The sequence below is a fragment of the Scyliorhinus torazame genome, chromosome 18 (assembly GCF_047496885.1).
Source record: "Scyliorhinus torazame isolate Kashiwa2021f chromosome 18, sScyTor2.1, whole genome shotgun sequence".
Lineage (NCBI taxonomy): Eukaryota > Metazoa > Chordata > Chondrichthyes > Carcharhiniformes > Scyliorhinidae > Scyliorhinus > Scyliorhinus torazame.
This window is the reverse complement of record NC_092724.1, coordinates 159,066,902-159,091,567: the sequence shown is the minus strand read 5'-3', so window position 1 is coordinate 159,091,567 and position 24,666 is coordinate 159,066,902. Positions and strand designations below refer to the sequence as shown.

Below are 24,666 nucleotides of genomic sequence, written 5' to 3'. Positions count from 1 at the left end.
GGCGGGACTGGCCGAAAACGGGCGGCCACTCGGCCCATCTCGGAGCGGAGAATCGCTGGGGGGGGGCACTGCCAACGGCCCCCAACCGGCGCAACATGATTCCCGCTCCCGTCGAAAAACCGGCGTCGGGGCGTGATGCACGCCGTCCCCCAGCGATTCTCCAGCCCGGCGGGGGGTCGGAGAATCCCACCCAATTTTCCTGCTTCCAAAACAAAGACAGAATGAACATTTTTCATTTAAAAAAATGTCAGAAATGCTGGGTGTCATTTCTTTCACAAATCATCGTCCACATATGGCCCCCCGGTGATTCTCCACATCATCGTCCACATACAATGCAATTATACATTCAGTATGATTTATGGTGTTCCTATAAGGACTCACCCTGCCCAAATGTTCTTGGGAGGTGTACACCTCTGAACTTATTGAACCTTTCACTTATTGAACCTTTCACAAGAGTAAATGCGTAGCATGGTCCAGCTGCACCAGTGATAATAAAATTGAAATGAAAATTCTATTTCACTTTCTCAACATTTAGACACCCATTACATTGATTAATTTTAACTTCTGCAATGATTGGATTACCAATATCAGGCATTAGACCAGTATCGATTTATTATCCATCACCATCGTAAAAATCGGCGAGATACAAATCATCCATTAGGAATTACAATTTTTCCTCAGTGCACATTCTTGTTCCTGTTTGGATTACTAATGTTCATTTTGTCACTTCTAAGAATAAGGGGAAACAAAGGACACGGTTCAGCCACCGCGATGCACCTGGTGCAGATCAGCGCACCAGGTGAATAGCGGGAAAGGCTAAAATCGAGATTCGTGCCGGGCGCAGAGCATTTATAGATTCACCCGGCCTGTTCCCAATGACAAGTCAAAGATCTCGGCCGAAAATGGCAAGAAGGTCATTAAGCTTAATTTGCATTCATTGCAATCTCATTAGTGAATGTAGCAGCCTCCCGGGACCTGACTTCCCAGTGAGAAGACACACAGGTGTCGTTTAGTATTCTTTTGAATAAACGGGAAGCTGGCACAATGACTACCGAGGGGAAGTGAGGAGGTAAATAGCTCTTTCCATTTATGAGGCATGCACCTCAAGAGCCCCGGAGCTGCTGCCCCGTGTTCGGCCGGGGGGGGGTTTTGGAGACACCTTTAGTGGGGTTGGGGGAGGGCTGGAGAGGGCCAGATCGGGCGCACGGGGTGACTTTGAGTCTGGGAGTCTTTCAAGCCATCTTTAAATTATTATTATTAAATGCTGTGGAGACCCACAGTGATCCAGCGCCGGGATTGGTCCCGCGTCCTCAGCGCTGTGAAGCAGCAGTGCTAACCACTGCGCCATCATGTGGCAGCACCATAGAGGCAGTTGTCAAAAATGAAACACCGTCAGGAAACCCCCCAGAGGAGACCCCCGTCAGGAAGCACCTCCCCCCCAAAAAAAAGACCCTAGTCAGGAGGACCCCCCCCTAGAAGAAAGACCCCTGGCAGGAAGCCCCCTCCCCCTAGAACAGCAACCCCCGTCAGGAAGCCCCCCCCTCAGAAAAGAGACCCCTGTCAGGAAGCCCCAGAAGACAGACCCTGTCAGGAAGGCCCTCCCCCCCTCTCCCCTCAGAAAAGAGACCCCAGTCAGAAAGCACCCCCAGAAGAGAGATCCCAGTCAGAAAGCCCCCCAGGACGACAGACCCTGTCAGAAAGCCCCCTCAGAAGAGAGACCCCTGTCAGAAAACCCCCCCAGAAGAGAGACCCCAGTCACAAAGCCCTCCCAGAAGAGAGACCCCTGTCAGGAAGCCCCCAGAAGAGAGACCCCTGTCAGGAAGACCCCCCCCCCACCAGAAAAGAGACCCCTGTCAGGAAGCTCCCAGAAGAGAGAACCCAGTCAGAAAGCTCCCCCAGAAGAGGAACCCCCTGACAGGATGCTCCCCAGAAGTGGGACCCCTATCAGGAAGCCATCAGAAGAGTGACCTCCGCATTCCAACCCTTCACGGTTGAGTGAATTTGAAGTGGTCAGCTAGAAATCGACAGCACTTAACTCTGTTTGTTGGTGCAGGAGCTGTCAATCAAAGCTTGATATTTATGAACATGCGGTTACAGCACTTCAGAGTTACTCAACCACGAAGAAAGATGAATGGAACAATGCTGACGCTTGATATTTAGTGGAAGCTGTCAATCACAGCCCACTAAAATCAACATCAAAGACAAATTAATGAATGGCTTGCAGATCAAAGATCTGAGGGGGTTTAAACACAGATGACTGTTTTTCTCTTTCCTGGAATTGACAGATGGTGCGTCCTGTGTCTGAGCCAGTAGATGTATTGCCCAGATGAGTATTAAAGCAGTATTTATTTGCACTGCCTCTAGTCGGGACTGCTCTCTAGCTTCCAGACAGCGGTCTCTCTTCTGGGGGTTTCCTGACAGGGGTCTTTTCTGGGAGGTGTGTGGAGGGGTCTCCTTATTTAGGGGGTCTCTATGGGGAGGGTCTCTTTATTTAGGATATATTTGTGGGGGTCCCTTTATTTAGGCGGTTTCTGAAGGGGATTCCTTATTTAGGGGGTCTCTGCTGAGGGGCGGTGGGTGTGGGATGTGCATGTCTTGCATTGTGTGGGAGGGGGAGAAGGTAGCCCTAAGGATGGACTTTGGGGGCAATTCCTTCAAAAGGTTACCCCGATGTTTAACCCGAGGTCCACCACATCAGGGCCTCACTTGTCAGAATCAGTAGTGATTCTCGCCCACGTGATTCCCGGCCCAGAGAATCACACCGTCCTGTAGAATATGGTTCCCAGCTTGTTAAGTGGATGCAAATGGGTCGCAAACCTCGATTTCACCAGCAGGGGCCCAAGCATTGGAAATGGATCAGCGCAGATCCCATTTTCCTTCGCAACACTGGATTCTCTGCCTCATCTTTACCTCCACTTCTGGTGGCGATGCATAGAAATTCTGCCCTTAAACTCCCAAATTGAGAATCCTGCCCACGGGAGATCAAAACAAACTTTATTATAAACACAGTATTACTAAATTTAACATCATAAAGACAAATAGCTTTCTATTACCAGTTAAACAATGCTTACTAATACAATAAAACAATCCTAACTGCTAGATTTATCTCCATCTTTATCTCCACTCCACCAACAATGGGTATCAGGTCACAATCCACTTTTAAATGCAGTTAGCAGATTTAGAAAGAGGAGAAATCGCTTTGAGAAATTGATATCCTTTAGGACCCGGTTTGCATGTTCTTGCCTGTCTCAACTTACTGTTTAAACTGCCAGCTTTAAAATTGCTTCTATTCTGTTTACAGACAAATCTTTAACTCATTGGCTTGAGATCAGCTGCTGGTCTGTCCACAGTCAAATGCTTAACTGATTGTTTCTCCAGAAACTGCTAGTTTGTCCACAGACAGATCTAACCAAACTGTATTGAGAGCACAGCTTCTTGTCTGTTCACACCCCAATCTGTAACTAAACTCCAAAACTGAAAAATTCAACACCTGGCTCCTCCCATTAACTACATCAGTTTACTGAGCTGAACATAATGGGGCGGGATTCTCTGATCCTGAGGCTAAGTGTTAACTCCTTCGTAAACGGCGTAGCGTTTTACGACAGCGCCAACAGGACCCCAGGATCAGTAATCCTGCGCCCTACAGGGGACCAGCACGGCACTGGAGCGACTCTCGCAGCTTCAGCTGCCAATGACGGCGTCAAACAGGCGTTGCGGGTCTGCACATGCGCGCGGCGCGAACATGCGTATGCATGCTAGTTGCCTTCTCCGCGCGGCCCCGACGCAACATGGAGGAGAGCTACAGGGGCCCGGCGTGGAGTAAAAGAGGTCCCCACCAGGAGAAGCTGGCCCGCCAATTAGTAGGCCCCGATCACGGGCCAGGCCACGGTGGAGGCCCCCCCACCCCCCCGGGGTCGGATCTCTCCCCCGCCCCCCCCACCATGCCGCCCCCGCAGCATGCACACCGAGGTCCCGCCGGCTCGGACCACACGTGAACGGCGTCGGCGGGACACGGCCTATCTCGGCGGCCACTCAGTCCATCCCGCGCGGAGAATCGCCGGGGGGGGCCGCTCGACCGGTGCCGTGCCAGCACCAATTCTCTGGTCACCGAAGAATCGGCGGACCGGCGTTGAGGCGGTGTTGCGTGAATCGCACCTCCCCTCCGCCAATTCTCCGACTTGGCCCGTGGTCAGAGAGTCCCGCCCATGGTCTCTAATTATCTACTCCCCAGGGAACCCTCTTAATATAAACAAACGTCCATTAGCCCAACTTTTACGATGCTTTAATTGCACCTCTTGTAGCCACAAAGCCTGGCTGCCTTGGAAACTAGGATTTTTAAAAACCCTACTGCAGCAGTCACACACACTAACCCAGACGTTTAGCCCTTACTGCACGAAATACCCAAATACAATATATCTGAAATGCCTACATTCATCATACAACTTTTAACCATTACATTACAACAGTAACTACACTTCAAAATTACTTCATCGGCTGTGGTAATTGAAAGGTGCTATATAGATGCAAGTATTTCTTTTTGCAAATTGTCATGGCAACATTTATAATTTAATTCTGTTTTGTTAACTGTCACAATTCAGTGTAGGCTCGCGCAGGCATCTAAAAATATTTGCATACATTAAATGACGGAATTACACAGATTATACGGTGGACAAATGTAGCTGCGTTTTTTGTACAGCAAAATCCCACAAATAGCAATGAAATTAATGATCAATTCATCTGTTTTGGTAATAAACAACAGGAGCAGTACTAAGATTTTCACCACACATTGCACCTAAGCAAGACAGATGCCAGTTTTACCACACTTGCTTTTCATCAATTTTGCAATCACTGATTCTTTTGGACCCTTTGCTTTTGTTCTGTATTTTTATCTCCCTTTTTTGATCTCTCCCCTTCAATTCTCACGTTAGATAATAGAAAATGCTAGAAAAACTCAGCAAGTCTAGTAGCATCTGTGGAGAGAAACAGAGTTAAGCTTTCAAGTCTGTATGGCTCTTCTTCTAAGCTGCAGAGTTTTCCCAGATTTGCAGCATCTGCAATATTTTGCTTTGACTCATGTTAAATAAATTGGTCTTGTTTCATTAGTTACATTCACATGGCTTTCCTTGCAAGAAATATGTCAAACACGCAAATGTTGTAACACTGAACATGTGCAATGTCATCTTCCAATTTATAGTGTTCTAGTAGCTCCACTTACAAACTCGATAGCCTCAATAGCAAGCTCTTGGGAAACTGTGTTATAATCTGTTTTATTTGTCATGCTCCGATGGCTATGCTTCAAATTGGCCCGGTGTTGCTTTTTCACCGAGTGATCCAGTTTAACTCTGTGGTGATCAATGTGATCGCACTTATTTCTAACAAGTCCTGGTGTCCACTTTTTCAACAGCATAGACAGTCATAGAATCGTAGAATTTACAGTGCAGAAGGAGGCCATTTGGCCCATCGAGTCTGCACTGGCCCTTGGAAAGAGCACCCTACTTAAGCCCGCACCTCCACCCTATCCCCGTAACCCAGTAACCCCACCTAACCTTTTTCGGGGGGGCAATTTAGCATGGCTAATCCTCCTAAACTACATGTCTTTGGGCTGTGGGAGGAAACCAGAGCAGCCGGAGGAAACCCACGCAGACACGGGGTGAACATGCAGACTCCGCACAGACAGTGACCCAAGCCGGAATCAAACCTTGGACCCTGGAGCTGTGAAGTAACAGTGCTAACCACTGTGCTACCGTGTCTTCCATAGAGACCATGCTATTCAACTTTCAGTTACTATTTTTGCTAGCCTTGAATTGCATTGAAACTGTCCATAGGAATCATTTCTGGTACTGTTATGAGGGGGCCTCTACAAGACAGGCGGACTCTTAAAGTAGATTCAAATCTGAAACATTCACATATTTTGCCAACTGATGGACTGGAGTCACAATGCTGTATACGTGTGGAATTCACACTGCAATACTGTAGCAGGTTCCCCTCTGAATTTTTTCCGCTTTTGGCAAGTCCATTAAAACACAACAAAATAAGTACCCATCAGTTAAACTGCAAATTACTCACAGTATTTAATTCTTAGTTAAATATCATGTGTGAATTTCTCTACTTACTAGTCCTAAAAGTTTCTTTCAGTGATGCAGTAAATCCAGTTATTGATACATATACAACTTCTGATACCCCTATGTAATCCACCTGTTTTCAATGTTACTAACATACATCTCGCTGCTTTGTAGCTTACTCCATTACCTTCTTTTGATTAAAGTGCTCCAGGTGCAGTTTTTCTTGTTCAAACCTTCCCGCTTGATTCTGAAAAGAAATGACACCTTAAACATGGATTCATTCACTCATATAAAACATTGTTAGCTATTACAATTTACAATTAGGATTTTCTAGGTTCATTAATTGTTTTTTAAATAGTTAGCAAACTAAAATAACTAAAACATAATCAATGGTTTGTGTCTTTGTCTATTGAATGGAGGCTAAATTCTTAATTTCCTCCCCTATGCCCACTCTTCTACCTTGGTTTCACTAGACTACATACAAGCTGCAAGTGGGACCGCAGGCAGCTGACCTGCTCCTAATCCTCCCTTCACTGCCTTCAGGAAGAGAAAAACAGGATTCTTCATCTGATTTTCCTTCATTGCACATGGAGGCCTGGCCTCTCTTGGGTGATGCCATCAGAAATCAACAACTTTAATCTATAATTAATTCTTATATTAATTAAAACTTTAATTAACACTGCCTTTAAAATAGAAGACCACCAACAAAGAGGGATAAAAAGAGATTGGAGTTAAGGACTCTGATCCGATGCGGTAGCCAAAATGCACACACAAATAGAGCGGTAATTCAGGTTACATGGGTATGGCAAAGATTACAATAGATAAAATAATGGGCTCTTATTTCTACCTGTTTCTCAGTTCTGCCAGGGGTGTGACTGGACCATGTTGACCAATAAAAGTCAGCCATAGTTCAACATGGACAGGTTCAAAACACAAGTCATCACGCTGAGTCATTCCAATACCTGATTGGGGATGGGTCAAGAAATCTTATAATTGGTACGACCCCCTGGTGAGTCGCAACACATGTGAAGTTAGAGTTTATTTTAAAATACCTGCGGACTTTGACTGAGCCCAATAAACTGCAGTCATCAGGTTTGTACATTTGACATACAAATACCCTTTCATTATTTAACAGTAACATAATTAAACTGACAAAAATGTAACCGACTACCTAATATCCCTTACACAACGCTTCCCTTTCCAACTCACCTCACTCTATATATATATATATATATATATATATATATTATATATATATATATATTTATTGTATACACACACACACACACATACGTACACACACACACACACAGACAACATAGAGGGAAAGGGTGTTGGAGAGGGAAGAAAAAATGTTAATAAAGTAAAAAGGATAAAACATCTCCAATGCACTATGGTGGTTTTCAGTTAAAGTCTTTCAGGAGTTCAAGCTTTTGCTTCAATGCTTCATTCTTGTAACAGTAAGAAGTCTTACAACACCAGGTTAAAGTCCAACAGGTTTGTTTCGATGTCACTAGCTTTCGGAGCGCTGCTCCTTCCTCAGGTGAGGAAGGAGCAGCGCTCCGATTCACCTGAGGAAGGAGCAGCGCTCCGAAAGCTAGTGACATCGAAACAAACCTGTTGGACTTTAACCTGGTGTTGTAAGACTTCTTACTGTGCTCACCCCAGTCCAACACCGGCATCTCCACATCATGTCTTCCTTGTAAGGTTGAAAGGACTTGCTGTGGCAAAGCGGTCTACTTTCTTTGCAGATTCAAGATCATTTCAACTACATAGTGAAGATGTGCCAGGCACTCACTTGTTTTAGCACAATAAAGCAGACCTTTACTTCAGCAGAGAGACAGAGAGAGCGAGAGAGAGAGACTGTTCCTTCTCCTTTCAAGGTCTAATCACTTCTGACTAGCTCCCTCTCAGAAGCATCCCGCAGGAACAAATCACTGACTGTTGTCAGCCAGAACGCTGTCCCTAACCAACCCACAGGTTACCAGCCAGCCAATCGAACTAACTTCTGTTTTCGCTGCTCCAATAAACAAATCCTGAACACACTGTCCTGACTAGCAGGCTGCCTCAGCTTACATCCACTGCTTAAAGACGCACTACGCTTATGAGTCCAAGGACAACAAAAAAAATAATAAAACCAAAGGAATGGGAACAAAGGCAAACAAGATCATATTAAACATCTTCAAAAAAACACTTATACATGTCTACCGCATTCCTTTTACAATGTAATTTATTTCAAAGAAAACAATAAAAATGCTGACTATTCTTATTTCCAGCTACTCAACAATTTGATCTTCAGCTCTGGATCTTGTTTGTAGACCAACATGTTCATAGTTGCCTAGTTTCTGCTTTTCTAGCTTCTACCAACAGTGTAAGGCATATATCATCTTGACCTTGTGAATCTGATTATTTGAATTTTAGATTTTTGCAGGATCAAATCCTTTTCTATAATTATTTCAAATAATTGATCACTATTCTCGAATACATTCTCACATCCATCGTCATGTGACATATTTATTTCATACATATACAAATAGGCTTCCCCCTTTATCCTAAAGTAGTCCTTTTCATACATGCATTAAAAAAATCAAATCCTTTTCTATAATTATTTCAAATAATTGATCACTATTCTCGAATACATTCTCACATCCATCGTCATGTGACATATTTATTTCATACATATACAAATAGGCTTCCCCCTTTATCCTAAAGTAGTCCTTTTCATACATGCATTAAAAAAATCAAATCCTTTTCTATAATTATTTCAAATAATTGATCACTATTCTCGAATACATTCTCACATCCATCGTCATGTGACATATTTATTTCATACATATACAAATAGGCTTCCCCCTTTATCCTAAAGTAGTCCTTTTCATACATGCATTAAAAAAATTACTATGTCCTATTAAATTATCCGTAGCTTTCTTTCATATTCCTTTTAATTATCTTTTCCTCCCTTCCCATTATACTTCTTATATTCCTCAAAATTCCCTATTATGAATGAAATGAAATGAGAATCACTTATTGTCACAAGTAGGCTTCAAATGAAGTTACTGTGAAAAGCCCCTAGTCGCCACGCTCCGCCGCCTGTTCGGGGAGGCTGGTACGGGAATTGAACCGTGCTGCTGGCCTGCCTTGGTCTGCTTTAAAAGCCAGCTATTTTTAAAATTTCAATGTACCTCTTGATTTGTTCATAGAATCATTTTTGATGCTTTTTTTTTTTACCTCAAAAGGAATAGATTTAATTTTTACTCTTCATCCCATATCTTTAAAATTAAGATTCTCACTGCTCATCCAATGTTGTTAACTAACTTTTCAGACGTTATTTTCAGTCAAATACCTTCCCTTCTCATTGAATTTTACGAACATACGAAATAGGAAAAGTAGGCCCTCGAGCCTGCTCCACCATTGAATAAGATCACGGCTGATCTGCCTGTTTCGAATTCCACATTCCCATCAACCCCAGATAACCTATGATTCCTTTACCTAACAAGATTCTATCTACCTCTGCCTTAAAAATATTCAATGACCCCGCCTCCAATGCCTTCTGAGGCAGAGTTCCAAAGTCGTACAACCCTCAGAGAAAGGAATTCTCCCCATCTCTGTCCTAAAACGGCGACGCCTAACTTAAAAACATTTTTCCACATTAGACTCCATCTACCAGTTTTTTACCCACTCACTCAAACATATCATAAATATCTGCAAATTCCCTATGCTCTCTTCACAACATACATTCCTACCTATCTTTGTATCATTTGCAAATTTAGCTACCATCACTCCCCTCATATGGTCAGAAGCTCATCTTGGGGTCAAATACAACACTACGGTTGTGAACAGTCTAGTTCAGTTGCTAGGGAGAGGAACACAGTCAGCCCCAGAGAAGGGAGTTTCTGGTGGAGACCGAAAAGGATGGTATTAATACTGGAAGAAATTTCTGTCCATTATTAGATGTCCGACAAGTAGTATGGCAATTTGGAGGGATCATAAAAGGTAGTGGTGAGATACAGCCGGGTGTCATCAGCAGACATGAGGAACCTGACTCTGTGTTTTCAAACAATTTTGCCCATAGACAGCATGTAGATGGAATATAGGATTCGGTCAAGGTTAGGTCTTCTGTTTGGGGGGGGGGGGGGGGGTGTCACTGGGAAGAGAAGCCATTGCAGATGATTCTCTGGCGTTGACTGGATAGATGAGAATGGAACTAGTTGAGTGCACTTCCACCAAGTTGTACAGTGGACGGTAGGCTTTGAAGGACGATTGTGTGATCAATTGTGTCAAAGGTTACAGACAGATCGTGAAGGATGAACAGTGATAGTTTACCATGGTCACAATAATTATCCACCAGCCATATAACCTGGGGGTTCGGGGTGGGAAGGGGTCATCATGGACAGACCTTATCCTAACCGCATGCAAACAACTACATATCGGAGCAGTGTTTGATGAAGAACAATCAGGATCCTTACCGCTGACCATTTAAAAAAAAAAAAATCTTATTAATCCTAGTGCAGTTAAATATTTCTGGACTGCACTGGGTCATTTCCATGGCATTCATTGTTGAGGACCTGAGGACTTATATTGTGTATTAGATGAATCTAGAAAGCAGATTACAAGACTATCCTAATTTTCACCAACATGTTTCAATGCTAAAGTCAGCCTAATGTGGACAGGTGCATTTACATAGTAGAAAAATAAATCACACAATTGACCACGGTCAGGTACATGAAGCAACAAAATGAATGCAGAGGTGCACGATTTTAAACTCAACAACGACAATCAGACCAACATGAAAAAGGTTGGGTCTTTTACTGAAGATTTTCAGTATATTTTTCTGAATTGTTTTCAATTAAAATGCAATATTTTACACTTAATCCAGTTCAACTGTTTAGACTGTCTGAGGGATCCAAAACAAACACAATTTAAATACAATTAGAATCTTCCAACATCATAATCATATCTTGTCCCAAGCCATTTGTTTCTCAGTGATGACCAACTCAATATACTGCATGATAAAAATGTATTTCTATTTTTCCAAGAAACATCACACCCAAATTGCAATTATGCGCAAATCTGGTTGCAATATATCCACTTATGAATCTCTTTTGCAGGGCTTCATTTGGTGACTTAATCAACAATTTAATCCAGGAATGGATGATGGTCACATCTCCAAAGTCATGCTTTTTGGCAAGTTTGTTATTGACACAAGACCAATAGGTCACCTGCGTCTGCAATACAAAGATGTTTGCAGGTTTAACTTCATTGCAGTGTTAATGTAAGCCTACTTGTGACAATAATACCGATTATTATATAAGTTGACCGAGACTGGAAACAATGCAGGGAAAGTCCTCCCTGTTGGCAGGTGTGCCTGGAGGCAAGCGGTCAGGAAGGGCATGGAAAAAGCAGAGAACAAAATAAATAACTAGATGGTGAAAAAGGGAGCCCACCAGCAGAAAAATACATCAGTTGACCTCAGGCCATCACTATTTCGCCAGCTGCGGAAGGAACTGTCAATCAGCCTCTACAGCCACAATAGATGATATTCAGTACAGAAATACATACACCCTGGTTGCAGTGCGTCGTCTCCTGAGGTGGACGGATGCCATTGTAATCCAAGCTAAACTAACAATGCATGGATTCTTACACACACCAAATTTTAAGACTTCTGTAACATGGCATCATCTCCAATGAAACTGGCAGAGGGACAGATTCAATAAGCGTAAATCATTTCAGTTCAATGTGGTCTTTAATTCATCAGTTGCTACTGGGCACAACATAAGATTTACTGAATTTCGACGTAATTATATGTTTGAATATTGTGAGGTAACAGAGGTCGATGAAGCTAATGTAGTTGATGAGGTGTATATGGGCTTCCAAAGGGTGTTTGTGAAAATGTCAAGTAACAGGTTTGTGAGCAAGGTTGAAGCCCATGGAATAAAAGGGACAATGGCATCATAGATATGAAGTTGACCGAGTGACAAGAAATGTAGAACAGTAGTGAACTGCTATCTTTCAGACTGCAGGAAGATTTGCAGTAAGATTATCACTTTATAGTAATGTTTATAGTAAGTCCCAGCAGATTGGAGTGTGGCAAATGTAACCCCATTATTTAAAAAAAAGGAGGGAGAGGGAAAATAGCTAATTAAAGTCCAATTAGCCCAACGTGAATAGTAGGGAAAATGCTAGAGTCTAGGACACTTAGAAAATATCAACGGGATTAGACAAAGGCAACATGGATCTATGAAAAGGAAATCATGTTTGACAAAGCTAGGGCTCGATCCGATGGCCTGATTGCGCTCTGCTCAGTGACGAGGAAAGGCAATATTAAGTAAACAATACAATTCTAACGGGGGTGTAGGGATCTCTCGGGCTATGTGAGTAAAATCCTGAATGAGGAAATGGCTAATGAAGCATAAGGATTCTGGGCAAGGGACATAGAATGCAAAAGCCAGTATATTATGAAGAATCTTTTTAACACACTGGTTCGGCCACAACTGGTTTCACTGTTCATAATTCTGGACACCAAGCTTTAGGAAGCCTGCAAAAGCATGAGAGCAGAAAAGGTTTTTCAGAATGGTTCTGGGGATGAAATAATTCAGTTATTTGGATAGATTGGATAAGCTGAGGCTGTTCTTCTCAGAGATGGTTGAGAGAAGACTTGATAGAGGTGTTCAAAATCATGAGTGTCCAGACAGAGTAGATAGGGAGAATCTGTTCCCACTGATGGAAGGGTCAAGAACCAGAGGGCTCAGATTGAAGATGAATAGCAAAAGAACCACAAGCCACATAAGGGAAAATCATTTTCTCGCAGCATGTGGAATCTGGAATGCAATGTCTGACAGTGTGACGGAGGCAGAGTCAATTGTGGTTGCCAAAGGGGAATTGGATAATTAACTGAAGGGGAAACATTTGCAGGGCACAGGGAACGGGTAGTTAAGTGGGGCTAGCTGACATGGGCATGATTGGCCGAATGGCTTCATTCTGTGCTGTAACCATCTATTATTCTGTGATCACCTTTCCTATCTCCAGCCTTCTGAGAACCTACCCTCAGCTGTTGCTGTTTCTGATGTTCACTTTCCTGCAATCCTTTCTTCAGTTGTAAGACATTCTGTTCCAGTTCTTCAATAACATCAGCTGCCTGGTGAAAGAGGATGAAAAAAAGAGAAAGAAAACAACCGTGAGATTAACAACTAAGGTTCATGGTGGACTTCCACATAATACTCAGAATACAACTAAACTGTGTCCACAGAAGATGACAGAACTAAAAGATAACCTGGTGTATTGTGAGGCGCACTGCTGTTGTGAAGATTTTGACAAATGAAACCTAGCAAACATATTCCGGTAATCAATTTGAAGGACCACACATGAAAAAGTCAGTGAATTTTACATATCAAAGATTTTGCGATAAAGAGGGTGTGTTTAAGTTACTTTAGATACAGGCAATGAGAAAGGTGGTCTCGTATACCTTGGCTGCTGAGTGTGCATGCTCCTGCTTTACGTAGTTGAGCTCAGAGTCATGCTGATTTTGCATTTGCCTCACGGTTTTCTCATGGCCCTCCAACATTTGCTGCTTTTCTTTCTGAAGAGAGCTGTATCTGAGGGGGAAAGAAAACAATAATGTATTACAAAGTTTCTCAGCATCTTAAGCGGGACCTTCTGACAGCAAGCTTACTTTTAATAAATGCCAGGATTTAAGCATTTCAGTCTGGATCACTGTTTTAAAAAATATATATTTTCACTGGTTTTGCATTTATTTGTAACAACTTTGCCAAAAAAAAAAGTAAAAGAGGGAAAAAATAAACAGGTATGAATACATAGGAAACATATATATAGAAATGAGGTATATTAACATTGGGCTCCCAGTAACCGTACTGTTTAATTATCTCCATGTTGGCCCATGACATTGAAATATACCAGGGCTGCGGCAGCACCCATGGTTTTTCCTTTCCTTTTGGTTCCTCTGCCCTACTTCCCCAGTATTCTGGGTCCTGTCTCCCCCCCCCTCCCCCCCACCCTCTCTTCTCTTCTTTTGTTTGTTTCGGACCCCCCCTTATTGGTTGCTGGTCACGAACGGGTCCTCGAACAGGTTGTTAAATTGCTTCCATATGTGGCAGAAGCCTTCTTCCGATCCTCTGATGGTGAATTTTATCTTTTCCAATTTGAGAAATTCTGCTCAGTAGAACAGCCAGTCTGCAGTCTTGGGTGGCGCTGCTGATCTCCAGCTGAGCAGGAGGCTCCGGCAGATGATCAGGGAGGCAAAGGCTAGGGGCGTCTGCCCCTCTCCCCTAAAGATCTCTGGCTCTTCCAATACCCCGAAGATCGCCACTGGGGCACATGGCTCCATCTTCACCCCCACCATCTTGGATATAGTTTCGAAAAAGGTGGCCTAGTACCCAACAAGTCGGGGACAGGACCAAAACTTATGGGTATGGTTGGCCGGGCCTCGCTGTCACTCACGTTCACATTTGACCTCCACCTCTGGGAAGAACCCGCTCATGTGTGCCCTGTGTACTACCTTTAGTTACGTTCGGTTCAGCCCTGCGCACGAGGAGGTAGGGTTTGCCCTATGCAGTGCTTCGACCCAGAATCCTCTCCTTATCTCTATGCCGAACTCCTCCTCCCACTTTCCAAGTCGGTCATGCAGCAGAGTCCTTACTTCCCCTAGCAGTCATCCATACATGTCAGCGCAGTTACCGTCCCGTAGTTAATCCGATGTTAGAAATCTGTCCAGTAGGGTGTGCCCAGGCAGTTGGGGCAACGTTACAGTCTCCTTGCGGAGGATGTTCCTTAGTTGTATGTACCAGAGCTCTTTCCCTTTCGGGAGCTGGAACTTGTCCGTTAGTTCCCCCAGGGTCGCTACTCTGCCGTCTACTTTTGGGTCCCCTACCATCAGTACCCCTTCGAATTGTCTCCACCTTTTAAAGGAGGAGGCCATTGTTGCAGGGTCAAATTTATGATTTTTGCAGATGGGGGCCGTAGTGAGCATGAAATGGTTCCCGCGTTGATTCCACATCCTCAGCGTGGCCACTACTATCGGGTTTCTTGAGAATTTGGTTGGGGGAAATTGTTTTGATTTGATATGATTTATTGCAACGTGTACCTAGGTATAGTGTAAGTATTGTTCTGCGTACAGTCCAGACAGATCATTCCATACATAAATACACAATGTAAATACATAGGCACAGACATTTGGTGAGCATACGGAGTGTAGTACTACTCAGTAGAGAAGATGTATGAAAAGATCAGTTCAGTCCATAAGAGGGTCATTCAGGAGTCTGGTAATAGCAGGAAGCTGTTTTTGAATCTGTTAGTGCGTGTTCTCAGACTTTTGTATCTCCTGCTTGTTGGAAGAGGTTGGAAGAGTGAATAAACCGATGGGAGGGGCAATTGATTATGCTGCCCACTTTCCCAAAGGCAGTGGGAGATGTAGACAGAGTCAGTGTATGGGAGGCAAGTTCGTGTGATGGACTAGACAATGTTCACAACTCTCTGTAGTTTCTTACGGTCTTGGGCCGAGCAGTTGCCATACCAGACTGAGATGCAGCCAGTTAGGATGATTTCTATGGTGCATCTGTAAAAATTGGTAAGAGTCAATGTGGACATGCTGAATTTCCTTAGTTTCCTGAGAAAGCATAGGCGCTGTTGTGCTTTCCTCTATTCCAGGACCCCCACCTTTCACCCTCCCCAACCTATCAGAAGCCCCTTCAGACCCACCCTGAAAATCCCCACCCTTCATGCCCCCCTCCACCCTCCTTTCATTGGCAGAGCCCTCCCTCAGACCCTGACTTTTGGCAGTGCCACCCCAGCACCCTGGCACTGCTACTCTGGGAGTGCTCCTCCCGGCTTTGCGGTGCCATCCCGGGCACTTTAGCAGTGCCTCGGTGGCAGTGCCAAGGTGCCAGCCTGGCAGCGCCTAGGTACTCATGTTCCAGTGGGAGGGCTGGGGTGCCACCCTGCCTTATCCCTGACCACCCAGGCCTCCGATGGCCTGGGAGACCCCCAGGTGCCGTAACTGCTGGTCAACGTTTGTGTGGACCATTACTAATCGGCGCCCATGTGACTCCTCACTGGGGAGTCCATTAGATGATGGGAGGCCGTTAGATAGGGGGTCCTTCCCGTTAATGAGATGTAAATCGGCTTTAACTGGTGATTATTGGTTTCTCGCCACGCCGTGATAGGATTCGGATCTTGCCAACTGGAGTTGGCCGGTTAGATCAGAAACTGATTGATGTCTGGAACGGTTCCCGATTTCAGACTCTTCCGCGATCTAACTGGCTCGCTTGCGATGCGAGCCCATTAGATTGCGCCCTATGCCTCAAAAATACTGCATTTGTTGTATAACAGTTTGGAAAGTCCTGAGGTCATAACTGGCACTATTTAAATGCAGCCCTTACTTCTTTTTTAGAAAAGTCAGAAGTCATCTGAATAATCTTGAAAAAGAATGCTGTAAATGATCTCCCCATCCAGCACTCATAACATTTATCAAAGATCGAGGATAATAACTGGGTCGTGGAAATGCTCTAACTGAAGTGATAGTCTATTATATGAATCATTTGCATCTTAAACACTGTTTATTTTACAGATTGTTGGCAGGTTATTGAATAGCATGTATAAATTAGATATATAATAATGGACCAAAAACAATTAGGTAAACTCAAGTGCCGTATGCAGAGACTAATTTCCAATTTTGAAACTATATTGTTTGTGTCATATACAGGATTTTAATTTTGTAATAAAACTCACTACACAATATACAGTAGAAAATTGAAAGAACAAGCAGAACTCGGCTATAAAAAAATTAAAAAAGGACTTCTATAGATACATATATATGTATATAAAGAAATTCCGTTTGTGTGTGTGTTCGTGCAAACATGTGTGCAGAGATACATACACATAGGTTAGCAGCTGAAAAAAGTATCTGATAACGTTACCAGTAGGTGATTATATTTTGGAATCATTGCTACAAAATTACAGGATTTGAATCTGCAGTATGTTAAAGGAGAATAGCGTTCTATATATCATGTGGGGAATGGTTAAAGCGGAAGGAATATGTACAGAAAACCAGCGGATAGGAATCCTATTGTAAACTAGATAGCTCATTATTTTCATTTGATTGCTCTAAAGCATACATTTTTTCCACAACAATCTGCTCCCTTGAAAAAAAAATCACAACAGAACGCATAATTTTGTTTTTAATGTACATCTTGCAACCATTTTTAAACATTCGATGGAACACATTTGAAACATACGTTATAACTGGCCTCAAACAAATATTTAAATACTGGGTTTAAATCAAATCAGAATCATAAATGATCAAAGAGTGAATGTGCAAATCCATATCAAGCCACATTATTTCTGTTTGAAGACTGCAATCACATTTCTGTACCAGAATGAAAAATGCAGTCATCTTTTAATAGGTTGTTCGTCAAAGGATAAATTAAAATTTGTGTTCATGTTAACCTCATTCAACGGCAATTTAATTGTCCACTTGTTATCGGCTTTCTATTTTGTAATACTTTAGTCAACCTTCCGAGCTTGAGTTTTAAAATGATTGAAGAGCTCACTTTAAAGAACCCAAGTTGCTTTAAACTTGCTCCTGAAACTGGTAGGCAGAAGCTCAAAAATGGCTAAATAAAAACTTTTCAATTTAGTATTTGTGAGATAAAGTGCCAGAAAGGATAATCGGGCTGGATTTTTAAAAAAATGAGTTGGAGACACTTCAACCTAAAAGAGCGAATAGAATTAAACGCCTCATTATTAACCCTTCTTCAATTGGTGGAAAAAGGTCAGGGGTGATAACAAAAACAACTTGTATCTATGTAGTGCATTTAACCATTGTAAAAATGTCCCACGGAGCTCCACTGGAATGTTCCCAAACAAGATTTTGACACCTAGCCACATGAGGAAATATTAGAGCAAATGAAAGAAATAGGATTTAAGGAACATTTTAAAAGGAAGAAAGAGAGGTAGAGGGTTAAGGAGGGAAGGCCAGAGCACAGGGTCTCAAACAGTTGAAAACACAGCCACCAATTGCGGAGCAATCAAAAGGGGTGATGCACAAGAGTTCAGCAACTCATCAAGGCTCCTTTGACAGCGTCTTCCCAACCCACGACCTCTACCATCAAGGACAAAGGTAGCAGATGCATCGGAACACTAAGTTCCCCTCCAAGCCACACACCATCCTGATTTGGAACTATATCGCTGTTCCTTCACTGTCACTGAATCAAAATCCGAGATTATTATTATTATTACTTTAAAAAAAAATTTAGAGTACCCAATTCATTTTTTCCAATTAAGGGGGAAATTAGCATGCCCAATCCACCTACCCTGCACATCTTTAGGTTGTGGGGGCGAAACTCACACAAAGACAGGGAGAATGTGCAAACTCTAAATGGACAGTGACCCAGAACCGGGATCGAACCTGGGACCTCGGCGCCGTGAGGCAGCAGTGCTAACCACTGCACCCAACTATTATTATTACTAAAGAACTTCCTTCCTATCAAGAGTGTGAGTGTACATAAACCACACTGACTGCAGTGGTTCAAGGCAGCAGCTCACCACCCCCTCTCAAGGGCAATTATGGATGAACAATAAATGCTGGACAAGGCAGCAACACCCACATCCCATTAGCTAATTTAAAAACATATTGGAAAAGCGTAGAGATCTCAAAGGGGAGTCTGGCTGGGCGAGGTGACAGAAGTAGGCAAGGCTTTGAAGGGATTTAAAATATAGACATTGTTTAACCAGGGACTCGGGTTCAATTCCAACCATGGGTGACTATGTCGCGTTTGCACATTCTCCCCTTGTCTGGGTTTCCTCTTGGTTCCGGTTTCTTCCCACAGTCCAATGATGTGCAGGTTAGGTGGATTGGCCATTCTAAATTGTCCCTTTGTATTTAACGGTTAGGTAGGGTTATGGGGTTACAGGGATAGGGTGAGCTGAGGTAGGGTGCTCTTTCAGAGGGTCGGTGCAGACTCGATGGGCCGAATGGCCTCCTTCTGCACTGTAGTGAATCTATGATTCTAGAAGCCAATGAAAGCTGGTGAGCATAAGGGTGATGGATGAATGGTATTTGGTGCAGTAAACGAGCAGCAGTTTTAGATGACTTCAGTTTCTGGAATTTGGAAGATTGGAGCTGGCCAAGTGTAGGGATGAGGTGTAGTGGGTTAGCACTACTGCCTCACGGCGCCGAGGTCTCAGGTTCGATCCCGACCCTGGTCACTGTTCGTGTGGAGTTTGCACATTCTCCCCGTGTTTGCGTGGGTTTCGCCCCCACAACCCAAAGATGTGCAGGCTAGGTGAATTGGCCACGCTAAATTGCCCCTTAATTGGAAAAAAATGAATTGGGTACTCTGAATTTATTTTAAAAGAGTCTCTAGGGTTAACAAAGGTATGGAGGATGGCTTTGTAGGTGAGCTGTGGCATCAGTGGAGTCCTGCAATGTTACACGGGCAGCACGGTAGCACAAGTGGATAGCACTGTGGCTTCACGGCGCCAGGGTCCCAGGTTCAATTCCCCGCTGGGTCACTGTCTGTGCGGAGTCTGCACGTTCTCCCCGTGTCTGCGTGGGTTTCCTCCGGGTGCTCCGGTTTCCTCCCACAGTCCAAAGATGTGCTTGTTAGGTGGATTGGCCATGCTAAATTGCCCTTAGTGTGCAAAAAGGTTAGGAGGGGTTATTGGGTTATGGGGATAGGGTGAAGGTGAGGGCTTAAGTGGGTCGGTGCAGACTCGATGGGCCGAATGGCCTCCTTCTGCACTGTATGTTCTATGTTCAGATGTAGAAATCGGTGATCATAGTGATGGCATAGATATGTGGACCTCTGGATTGACGATGACATTAAGGTTAAAAACAGTCTGCGGCAGCCTTAAATACATCCATTGGAGGGACATGGAGTCAGTGCTTAGAAAATTGAGTTTGTGGCTGGGACCACAGACAGTGGGGGTGATTCTCCCAAAAGGGAACAAAGTCCCCTAGCGAGCGCCTTTAGCCGCATGTTTCCTGGTGCGCGCAGTGCCAAGAAACACATGGCTATTCAACGGGACTCACAATGAATAAGGGGCTTGAACAGGGGACGCGCGGCCAAGTCCATGCACAGCCCCGTTTTGTACAGTGGGAGCTCTGCTCGCCGGAACTGCCCAGTGTAGTGAAAGATCGGGATGCCACAAACGTACTATGGGACCCTTGCCTTGCCCCCCACCCCGCAACCCCTCCAACACCCACGACAGGCACACCCGGCCTGATTGTGCACACCCTGGCAGTGGCCATGCCAGCTGGCAGTGCCACCTTGGCATCAAGACCTTGAGATCACGTTGGATTTCATGAGACATGGTGAGCCAGATAGATCCCGGGAGCGGGGTCTCCAGGCTTTCATCTGCCATGGAAAGAGGGATAATAACAGGTTAAAGAGGTGTGAATTGTCTCAAGCCAGGACAGTTGGTAGGATTTTGCAATCCCAGGTCAGATAGTGGGGGCTGAATGTAATGCGACATGAATCCAAGGTCCCGGTTGAGGCCGTATTCATGTGTGCAGAACTTGGCTATAAGTTCCTGCTCAGCGATTCTGCGTTGACGCGCGACAATATACAAAAAGCAAACATTCGGAGAACAGTCTGCCACAATTATGGGCTACTTATTACTGCATACTATTTGTGTCCTTTTCTTTCATTGTTATTATACTTTTCCTTAAAATGACATTTTTGTGTAAAATAAAGCGAAAGGTAGCATTTACAAGAAACAAACTTCTTTCCACACTTTTCTCAGTCAGGCTCAGTGCAATGTGCTTCCAGACCAGGTGCAAAACTGCAAAGTAAGAAGTCTACTCCAAAGTTGTTCCTTAAGTGCATAATGGAACATTCCTGTTGCAGGAGGTCCTTTCAGACCATTTTTGGGACACCACATACCTCATCTTTACCTCCTGCAGCTCCAAGCATATCATCTGGCAGCGCTGCTCCAGTTCCCCCTTTTCTTGGGTTAATTTTTGTCGCAGCAAATTACTATTCTCAGCCTCTATGGTCAACTGCTGCACGCGAGCCTCCAGTTCTTTCACCATTTGGTTCTGTGGGTGCAAACAACTAATTAAATACACTCCCTATGCCAATGTTTGTCAATATAAACTACAGGCTCATGGGTACACCTATCCACCAAACAGATCACTTCCGGATTGTTATAAGCCATGGGTCTTATGGGGTGGGGATGGTTTACTACCCTGTGGATCACGAAGAATACGAAACTGGATGCAGTCAGGAAACACGATACAGCTTCTATCGCACATTCGGTCAGATTTTGCTTCCTGTCCGTGGTAAAGGGCAATTTAAATTCAAATGACTTCTCAATTGAAATAAATGCACTGACTATACCTGGAAACATATGATCCCAATTCAATAGCCACAACATGGCTTTCTGTACACTTCATACCATAATACACCCTCAATGGATGCTTACAGCCCAAAATGTCACAATGTTCAGTGCTTCTTTTTGAATTTACCATTTTCCAAGTCCAAAACTGTGGCTGTTTTTTTTCCCCTTCATTCTTTCATGGGATGTGGGCGTCGCAGGCAAGGCCAGCATTAGTTGCCTGTCCCTAATTGCCCTAGAAATGAGTGGCATTTTAAGAGTCAACCACATTGCTGTGGATCTGGAGTCACACACAGGCCAGACCAGGTAAGGATGACAAATTTCCTTCCCTATAGGGCATGAGTGAACCAGGAATCGATAATGGTTTCATGGTCATCATTAGACTTTTAATCTCAGATCTTTTATTGAATTCAAATTTCAACATCTGTCATGGCAGGATTTGAACCAGGGTTCCCAGAGTTACCCTGGGTCTCTGGATTACTAGTCCAGTGATAATACCACTAGGCCACTGTCCTGCCCGCTTCCCCCCCCCCCCCACGCAGGTGCACAACGAATGGTGATTTGATCTCAGATGTTTGCTTTGTCAGTTCACTGAAAATCTAAACCCGAACAACATACATCTGGCAATGACTATGAATTAAAGCGCAGAAAATGCTTTTTATTTCAAAATATTGCTTTCTGTTCCTACTTTACATTTGAAGAACGTCTGAGCAACCAAGTCATAACCCGTGCGAGCCGGTTAGGTAGCGGGAGAGACCGAAATTGGGATCCGCACCGGGCACCGATCGGTTTTCGATTTTAACTGGTCCACTCCATTGGCGGGTTCCGGATCCATCTAAGCGTGGTGAGAAACCAAATGACACCAATTCAGGCCATTCTCCAAATTGTTAACGGGACAGACCTCCTATCTTAACGGTGTAGCCACCTAAAATGGCTGATTCCCTATTAATTTGGCCAAAACCCGATTTAAAATGGCTAACCGAAAAGGCTGATGGGAAAAGCAGCCAACAGGACACAAACGGACAGCTGCAGACAGAATAGCGTATTCGGATCTGGGGAAGTCGGCCCAGATCGATACCTAAGACTATTAGCAGCACATCAACACAGACATCTGCAGTTTAATCGGCTATCCCCGGGAACAATTGCAACATATTAGCAATTGAATGCCGGGCCAGACCTTTCGGCGCCTGCAGTGGCCGAAACAAAGATAGGTGAACGACCACCCCCCCGATCGAGGAATCGCCCCATTATTGGAGCATATCGAACCCAGTGATTGGGAACAAGTCCAATCACTTGGGACTCAGGGTCAAGGGCCGCCCCAAGAGGCGGGAAGCCCCTGGGCCCTATAAATTGAGGGGCCAAGTTCAGATCGCTCTCTCTCCCTTCTTCTCCTGCTCGCAACCTTCGCAAGAACATCGACCAGAAACTGTAAGTTTGACTCCAGCGATCGCTACCCGATAGAGATTCCTAGCCATCGACCCGTATCAGCCTTTTGAATCCCGCAGGCCAGACCCAATTCGATAAACCATTCGTTTCCCTGACCTGGTGGGCCATCTCCTAAAGTTAAGTAGTGGCCAGTTGTGGTACGTTTTGATATAGATAGTAGGATTATTGTGCAAGTATTGATTGCTGTTCATAATAAATGACCGTTGATTTCAATCGTACTAAGCGGTGTGCTGACGTATTAATCATAACTCGAGCTTGAACCACGTGGCGGTATCAGAGAGATACCTGGCGACTCGTGAGCAAAGGTGACATAATCAGAGCGAATAAAACTAAGGCTAAAAAGAGCAACAACGGCCTCTCGTGAACTAACCGGCTCCCCAACGAGCGGTCACGTGGGTGCCTTGAGCACACCTATTTAAAAATGTGAAGCTAGCTTCAGGCTGCTGAGGGTATCGGAGGAGGTGAGTAGCCACCTTCAAAATCAGCCATTGGTGGAGGATCACCCAAGGCTGGGGGGTGAGGGACTCAGCATCTGTGGGTCCAACAGGCCATCCCCTGGATTGTGTATACCCATAACAGGGACAACTTCAGCTGCTGCCTGCCCATCCCACTGAATACCGCCAGGACAGAACCCGGTCTGTGGTAATATGGTGAAGGTCACTTTAACACCCTCTGACAGTGGTGGCCTTTGGCTGCACAGCTGAAGGCTATCGCTTATAGGGGATAGGCATTGTTAGGTACACAAGCACTTTGCAGCTCTCAAGTAGGTTCCTGCGGGTAGACATGCCATGTTGCAGGCGAGTATTATTGCCTAGCATCCCAATCAGACTGAGAGGCCTGGACACTGGAGGTGTCAACACCACAGACGCAGCAATCAATTACCCTACAGCTGGGCCACTTGGAATATCCCTGCGACCAAAGGGTGGGTGTGTGGAACGAGGGGGGCAGGGGTCTGAGTCCTGGGTCTGATACTCAGGGGCCCCTGCTATCGCCGGGAGTGCGTGTGCAGGGCAGAGTCCCCCGAATCAGCTTGTGGGATGGCACCCCAAGAGAAGGCGGGAAGTGAAAGGGTGGGGAAAGCATGGGGGATTCGAGTGATTGGGGTGGATTGTTGGTCCTTCACCCTTTCCAATTCCTTACAGATATCACATTATGGATGATATTGTGGACCCTGTAGCAGTTACTCTCACGGTGCCAGTGGCAGTCCAGGCAGCCAGATGCCGAGAGGGCGGCGGCAGCAGCATTGATGGAGGTGCGAGGCGGCAGACCATGTGCAGGGCCCACCCCACACCCTTAGGACTGGCCACCATCAGGCAGGGGAAGGATCCAGAGGGGGAGGCCAGCAAATGCCCACGGTGTACTGGCATCGCTGGTCGTTTGAGATGCCGGACAGCATATGCCGCAGGAAGCTCCACCTCAAAAAGACGATACGGCACCTGTGTCATATCCTTGCGGTCTTGGCACCATGTGGAGGAGGATACCCACTCCTGGTGGCTGTCAAAGTCACCGCAGTCCTGATCGTCTCCGCTTCAAGTTCATTCCAGAGCTCGAGGGGGGAATTGTGCAGCACATCCCAACCTACAGCCCACAAGTGCATTCATGAAGTCACGGTTGCCCTGCTTGCCCAGGCAGCTGACCACATAAACTTTGCCTGGACCAAGACCAACAAGATGCCCGGGCAACAGTATTCTCCATCAGTGCCGGGATGCCCCAGGTCCAGGGGCTAATAGATGGCACACATGTCGCCTTGCACGCACTGGGTCAACATTAACTGGAAGGGGTCCCACGCCCTGAATGTTCAACTCAT

General features: G+C 44.8%; 1 protein-coding gene across 10 annotated transcripts in view; it reads right to left on the bottom strand.

Annotated features, from left to right (window-relative positions):
* cep112 (centrosomal protein 112) overlaps positions 1-24,666 on the bottom strand; it is an 804,780-nt gene that overhangs the window by 453,012 nt on the left and 327,102 nt on the right. For all 10 annotated transcript variants that reach the window (XR_011936273.1, XM_072483741.1, XM_072483748.1 and 7 more), the window contains 4 exons: positions 20,960-21,114; positions 13,525-13,654; positions 13,105-13,197; positions 6,250-6,309 (listed from right to left, as the gene is read on the bottom strand). Coding sequence is in view for 9 of the 10 variants with exons in the window: in XM_072483741.1 (XP_072339842.1) it covers positions 6,250-6,309; positions 13,105-13,197; positions 13,525-13,654; positions 20,960-21,114 (438 nt within the window). In the remaining variant the exon portion in view is untranslated. The remainder of the gene's footprint in view (positions 1-6,249; positions 6,310-13,104; positions 13,198-13,524; positions 13,655-20,959; positions 21,115-24,666) is intronic.